At 41.5% G+C, this 7500-nt stretch overlaps 1 protein-coding gene across 1 annotated transcript in view; it reads right to left on the bottom strand.

Annotated features, from left to right (window-relative positions):
- cttnbp2 (cortactin binding protein 2) overlaps positions 1–7500 on the bottom strand; it is a gene marked incomplete at its 3' end in the record, with an annotated part of 106565 nt that overhangs the window by 7014 nt on the left and 92051 nt on the right. The window contains exons 15-18 of the mRNA XM_080028505.1: positions 6948–7034; positions 1896–1995; positions 781–984; positions 1–147 (exon numbers count right to left, since the gene is read on the bottom strand). The exon at positions 1–147 is cut by the window's left edge and continues 26 nt beyond it. Of these exons, the coding sequence (XP_079884631.1) occupies positions 1–147; positions 781–984; positions 1896–1995; positions 6948–7034 (538 nt within the window). The remainder of the gene's footprint in view (positions 148–780; positions 985–1895; positions 1996–6947; positions 7035–7500) is intronic.

Raw genomic sequence — 7500 nt, 5'->3', positions numbered from 1 at the left:
GTCTTCCCAGCATGCCTTGCAGCGGCTCCTGGTCCCAGCGCAGCGTCACCCAGCGGAAGTGCTGCTGGAGGCGGAGCTCTGAGCCGGGGAGGCGGGGCTTAGCCAGGGAACCAATCAGGAAGCTCCCCTCAGCAAAGTGGTGCGGACCTGACGGAGGATAGGAGAGTTGATGAAGCCAGTAAGAACACACAGACAGACAGACAGACAGACAGACAGACAGACAGACAGACAGACAGACAGACAGACAGACAGACAGACAGACAGACAGACAGACACAGACAGACAGACAGACAGACAGACAGACAGACAGACAGACAGACAGACAGACAGACAGACACACACACACACACACACACACACACATACACACACCTTCAGCAAAGTGGTGAGGACCTGACGGGTAGGGTAGGAGGGGAAGTAAGTTAGATTTTCCTTTTATTCTGTTAGTCAACCGTTTATTTGGCGGTTAAAGCTATAATGCGTAACTTCTGTCGCCCCCCTTGAGGAATTCTGAGTAATGACAACAACACTGTCGGTGCATCTACATGAGGTAAAGCCTTCAGTGATGGCGCATGGATTTGATACCTTCTGCTGTACATCCAGGTTTTATTCTTAGCAGTAGAATCAACAACTGAAACATTTCTTGGGCTCCTATTGGGATTTTTCTGAGCTCCTGCACCAGTGTCAGGGGGGGGACACCAGTTTGTAAACGCTGCCATACTGAGAAATATAGTGTGTATTTCTTTTAATTTTGAATGTTAGAAAATCAGTGTCTCTTACCAGTGTTTAGACTGAGCGTGGCAACCGTTCCCCTGTTGTCCAGACAGTGGCAGAGATCTCCTATCAGCGCGGAGAGGGACGAGGCTTTCTCCAGACCGGAGAGCAGCACCACCACACAGCCAGGGGAGGGGGCCGCACAGCCAGGGGAGGGGGCCGCACAGCCAGGGGAGGGGGCCGCGCTGTCACACGCTGGAACCAGGAAACCTGAGAAAACAATTGAATTGAATATGTTTTTATTTCGAACAAGTGAAGAAAAAGGGGAAAAAAAGCAATAATAAACAAAGAAATAAATGAAACAAGTGGACAGTTACAATAAAGTAATATTTACACACAATGAAAACCACAAATGAAAATAAACTGTCGAACACTTTGCTTTACCTGTTCGAAAAATTAATCTCACCCCTTTCACCCTATTTTATTTATCTATAATGAGAATTAGCTTCCTTATTACTCAAAAAATAAAAAAATAAATAATATATATTAGTTTTCAATAGTATACAATTCATTACCAATTGCTAAATTGCTACAATGAGACCGTGTGTTTCAATAAGACTGTATGAGAGGACCATTCAATTAGAGGCATTTGCAGCAACAAAAAAACTATTACTGGTACTAGGAAGCCTGAGACAGCGAAAAGGCATGAGCAACGTTTGTTATTTTCCTTGTCTGTGCTTGTATTAACACTACAGTTTTCAGCGCACACACAGTACAGACAGGTAGGGGAGAACGGGGTAAGTTGGCACACTTTTTACTCTAGTGAGAATTGCTCATCACCTAAACATCTTTCAATAGTCATTCCTACATTAAATTGAAGCTTAAGGTGTTGGCTTGAAATGTGTACCCCTCACTTTTTCTATCTTATTGTAATAAAGAAGAAATTAATCAAAGACACCCTTACACATTGTGACAACCAACCCCATCAAGGGGTCGGTTGTCACACACTATGGGGTTGTTTGTCACAAAAGAAGGCAATAAAGTAGAACTAAATTTGAAAGTTGTGTGTGTGAGTGTGTGTCTGTCTATCTGTCTGTCTGTCTGTCTGTCTGTCTGTCTGTCTGTCTGTCTGTCTGTCTGTCTGTCTGTCTGTCTGTCTGTCTGTCTGTCTGTCTCCTTACCACAGGTGATGAAAGCGTCCAGCAGTTGTTCCTTGGTCAGACTCTGGTCCACATCGACCCTCACGACCTCACAGTCCAGACCCAACGCAGCATGCTTACACTGGGGGAGAGAGGGAGGGAGGGAGGGAGGGAGAGAGGGAGGGAAGGAGGGAAAGAAAGGGAGGGAGGGAGGGAAGGAGGGAGGGAGGGAGGGAGAGAGAGAGAGGGAGGGAGAGAAATATTTTATTTTTATTGTTGAAAAACCTTTTTTTTCAGTATTTTTCAACAATTAAAGACCATTTCAAACAGGACATCTTAAATGAGAAAGACAGAGAGAGAGAGAGAGAGAGAGAGAGAGAGAGAGAGAGAGAGAGAGACAGAGATAGAGAAGAGAGAAAGACAGAGAGAGAGAGAGAGAGAGAGAGAGAGAGAGAGAGAGACAGAGAGAGAGAGAGAAAGACAGAGATAGAGAAGAGAGAAAGACAGAGAGAGAGAGAGAGAGAGAGAGAGAGAGACAGAGATAGAGAAGAGAGAAAGACAGAGAGAGAGAGAGAGAGAGAGAGAGAGGGGGGAGGGAGGGATAGGAAATTTATTTTTATTTATAAAACACTTAATTTTTCCCATTTTCCCCCGTTTTTACAGTTCTAATAGTGCTCATACGTTAGAATTCCATTTAGGAATTTAAAAATAATGTATCGAGTAAAAATGTGTGCAACAGAGAGAGAGAGAGGGAGGGAGAGAGGGAGGAAGGGAGGGAGAGAGAGAGAGAGAGAGAGGGAGAGAGAGAGGGAGGGAGGGAGGGAGAGAGAGGGAGAGGGAGGGAGGGAGAGAGAGAGAGAGAGTTAAATTGTCATACTGTACAGTATGTACATATTGTTCTCTTTTGTTATTGTTTGTAATATTTGTAATGCTTTTGGCAACACTGTTCACCATAATAGTCATGACAATAAAGCTTATTGAATTGAATTGAGAGAGAGAGAGAGAGAGAGGGAGAGAGATAGAGAGAGAGAGGGAGACGGAGAGAGAGAGAGAGACAGGGAGAGAGACTGAGAGAGAGAGAGAGGGAGAGAGAGGGAGACGGAGAGAGAGAGGGGGAGAGAGACAGAGGGAGAGAGAGAGAGAGAAGGAGAGAGAGAGACAGTGAGAGAATGAGAGAGGGTGAGTGAGCAAAAGAGAGAGAGAGACGGAGAAAGAGAGAGAGAGACATGGAGATAGAGAGGGGGAGGGAGAAAGAGAGAGGGAGAGAGAGATAGACATACAGAAAGAGAGAGAGAGAGTCACAGAACGGTAAGAATGGAAGCGTGTTGTCATGGAAACAAACTGAATCCACTACTACTGTACTTTGCGCCCGAGAGAATTAGATCAGGAGAGTTTGAATTTGAATGAGCAGATCAAAGATAAAAGATAAAAGGGGATTTTCCTTCTGCAGGCACAGAGATAATATCACAGACACAGACGTCCAGGCATTCTGCTACAATCTGTCTCTCTCTCTCTCTCCTCCTGACAATACAACACCACGTCATAATCATACTCTGGTTTCATTCATAGTTTAATATCTGATTAATTATGCCTTTCTATTTACTGTGGCACGCATTTCTTTTCTACTACATTTGTCTTTATTATTTTGATATTTTTTTTTAAATTAGGAAGACCACCTGACTAGCCCCTTTTTTGGCTATTGAAGTTCCTGCACATTTTTGTTATTTATTTATTATTAATTAATTAATTAATTAACATTTTTGTTTGACTTCTCACTGTATGTATTTAGTTCCTTTTTAACTGGTTTAGTTTGTATTTCCAGACACAGAGAGAGATGCTTATCACAGACACAGACGTCCAGGCATTCTGCTACAATCTGTCTCTCTCTCTTTCCTCCTGACAATACAATACCACGTCATAATCATACTCTGGTTTCATTCATAGTTTAATATCTGATTAATTATGCTCTCTATTTACTGTGACACGCATTTCTTTTCTGTACTACGTGTTTGTCTTTATTTTTAAATGTTTTTAAAAATTAGGACGACCACCTGACTAGCCCCTTTTATGGCTATTGAAGTTCCTGCACATTTTTGTTATTTATTTATTATTAATTAATTTATTTATTAACATTTTTGTTTGACTTCTTACTGTATGTATTTAGTTCCTTTTTAACTGGTTTAGTATGTATTTTCCAGGCATTCTGCTTCTATCTATCTGTCTCTCTCTCTCTTTCCTCCTGACGATACAATACCACGTCATAATCATACTCTGGTTTCATTCATAGTTTAATATCTGATTAATTATGCTTTCTATTTACTGTGGCACGCATTTCTTTTCTGTACTACATGTTTGTCTTTATTTTTAAATGTTTTACATAAGGACGACCACCTGACAAGCCCTTTGTATTATTAAAAAAAAATTTGATAGGAGACGAGCTGTTTTTCTATTGCATACAATCAACCATCTAATTCTCAACCTTTCCTCCTTTCCTTACAGTATTTCTTACAGCAACATGACATGCTGAATTATCCCCACCCCCATCACCCACTTGAGAACCCAGGGTTGCGTTCCGAATCGCATACTTTCTACTATATAGTATGTAGAAAAAAGATTTAGGATGTCCCGATTCTTGTGGCCAGATTTAGGATGGAAGTACCCGGATGTCCTACTTCATGCGGCCAAGATTGTTAGTGTTGAAAAGTGCATCCTATTTGGGCGATTCTGACCCACAATCCAGTGCGCACATGAAGTGACGTCATATCGACGAAGCCTCCATATGAAAACAAACGGGGATGCGACGGATATAAAAGCAAGAGGCAAGATCAAGGCACAATGTTATGATGAAATAAGAGAGTAAAGTATGTCCCAATAGTATGCCTACTGCATCCTAACTAGATTCTTTTTATCGTCGGATGTAGTATGTAGAATAGAAAAAAGAAAGAGTATGCGATTCGGAACGCAACCCTAGTCAGAACCCTCCAGGAGGAGGGTGAACAAGCTCTAGGCCTGACTCAGGGAAGAGGACCCCCCTGCCTTGCATAGTCCCGTGGGCTGCTACAACAACCATGACATTTATTATGATTGGGCATGGGACACAAGCACAGGCTGGCCACCTTTGATGAGGGTGTCTAGTGATGAAAGGCCGAAACACCCACTGATTCGAAGGTACACTACTGAGGATGTGTCCCCGAAATTTACATCTGTCCCATATCAGTTCCCACGTCACTCAACATCAAGGCAAACCTCATGTGTGAGCATCAATACCATCTATTGGCACAACGGACAGTTAATATCTCCTCCCGTGTTTTTATGATTCTTTATATATTCTTTTATATATACTCAAATGAGATATCTGTGACACTGCTAGAAAAAAATAATAAAATAAAAATCCATTTGATATATTTCCCATGACAGCACTTCAGGTAGAACATTGCAATATTTCAGGAAATCACTAACAAATATGCTGTGATGATTACTCATGTGCAAAACAAATTCTAATAATAAAATAAAAATGTCATCACTGTGCTGGTTAATAAAGGCCTATATATACTGTAAAAAAATAAAAAAATAAAAAATAATAATTAAAAAATTAAATAAAAATTAAAATTAAAATCCCCATAGACCTGTATATGTAACATTGTTAGCCGAACAGGCCCAGTGTGTGTCTGCCCTTCAGCGTATTACATCATGTAGTGGAGAGATAGTTCCAGTACATTTTTCTATCTCTGTGCCAATGCTAAATTTGATGTCTTAACCATGGTAACACTTCAGGTAGAAGAACATTGCATTATTTCTCTATAATTCATTATATCTCTACCAAAATGTGGTCTGATAGTTACTCAAGTGCTGACCAAATTATAATTATAAAATAAAAATGTCATCACTGCTGGTTAATAAATGCCTATATATACTGTGAATAAAAATAAAAAAATTAATGAAAAATTAAAAATAAAAATGCCTATAGACCTGTTCATGTAGCCAAGCCAAACCAGGCCCAGTGTGTGCCTGACCTTCAGCGTATTACATCATGTAGTGAGGAGATATTAACGCAGTTTGCAGTGTCTTGCATCAGACTTTGCAGCAGAGCCACATGCACCTTCTTTATAGAACTAGTTTTTAGAGTTTTTTCCCCACACTTTTAAAATGTCAGAAATGTATCTCATAGCTGTGTGGTGGGGCAATGAATATATTTACTTTGGAGTGGATTGCCTTTAAAGCTGGGGTATATGATATGCAGCAGAGCCACATTCACCTTCTTTATAGAAATAGTTTTTAGAGTCTTTTCCCCAAAACTTTTTAATACCAGAAACGTTCAAACTCTTGGGGTGCTCCGGTGGTGTAGTGGATTTAGCGCGTACCATATCGGCTCCGGCCTTCGTTGCAGTGGTCGTGGGTTCAAATCCGACCCGTGGACCTTTACTGCAGGTCATCCCCATCCCACCTCTCTCTCTCTCTCTCTCTCTGTTTCCCCATTTCAAATCTGTACTGTCTAATAAAGCTTGAAAATGCCAAATAAAGAAACGTTCAAACTCTCAAAGTGGTTTGGTAGGGCAATGAATATATTTACTTTGAAGTGGACTTTTTTTAGGAACAGGTTGTGCCAAAGATGATTGACAGTCAGTTATCTCATTTACTGTTACATATTTTTTTTATTATTTTTATTCAAACTTTATTTATACAGGTTATTTCATTGTGACATGAGGTCACATAGCAACAGTACATTACATCATGAACCATGAATGCCTAATCAAAAAAGAGTGTAGCTTATTGTTTGTTTGTGTGTGTGTGTGTGTGTGTGTGTGTCTGTGTCTGTCTGTCTGTGTCTGTGTGTGTCTGTGTCGGTCTGTGTCTGTCTTTCTGTCTGTCTGTGTGTGTCTGTGTCTGTCTGTCTGTCTGTCTGTCTGTCTGTGTCTGTGTGTGTGTGTCTGTGTCTGTCTGTGTGTGTGTCTGTGTCTGTGTGTGTGTGTGTCTGTGTGTGTCTGTCTGTGTGTGTGTCTGTCTGTCTGTGTGTGTCTGTCTGTCTGTCTGTCTGTCTGTCTGTCTGTCTGTCTGTCTGTCTGTCTGTGTGTGTGTGTGTGTGTGTGTCTGTACCTTGATGCAGCGAGCGACCAGGTTGGCGATGTCATCCTGAAAGCTTCCCTCCAGACCGTGGAAGATCAGGTTTCCATACTGTTCAACCTGCACACACACACACACACACACACACACACACACACACACACACACACACACACACACACACACACACACACACACACACGCGCACGCACACACACACACACACACACACACACACACACACACACACACACACACACACACACACACACACACACACACACACACACACACACACACACACACACACACACACACACACACACACACAGGGAGAGAGAGATTTATATTTGACTATTTTATACATTAAATATTATAAATACATCTGTACGCTCTATTTTTACATGTACATGTTGTTCTAACACAAAGAGAGAGAGAGAGAGAGAGACACACAGAGAGAGAGAGAGAGAGAGAGAGACAGAGAGAGAGAGAGAGAGAGAGAGACAGAGAGGGAGAGAGAGAGAAAGAGAGAGGGAGAGAGAGAAAGAGAGAGAGAGAAAGAGACATACAGAGAAAGAGAGAGAGA

Source organism: Ammodytes marinus (assembly GCF_949987685.1).
Source record: "Ammodytes marinus genome assembly, chromosome: 5".
In the NCBI taxonomy this organism is placed as follows: domain Eukaryota; kingdom Metazoa; phylum Chordata; class Actinopteri; order Uranoscopiformes; family Ammodytidae; genus Ammodytes; species Ammodytes marinus.
The sequence above is the reverse complement of the archived record's forward strand: the minus strand, read 5'-3'. Positions and strand labels throughout refer to the sequence as shown.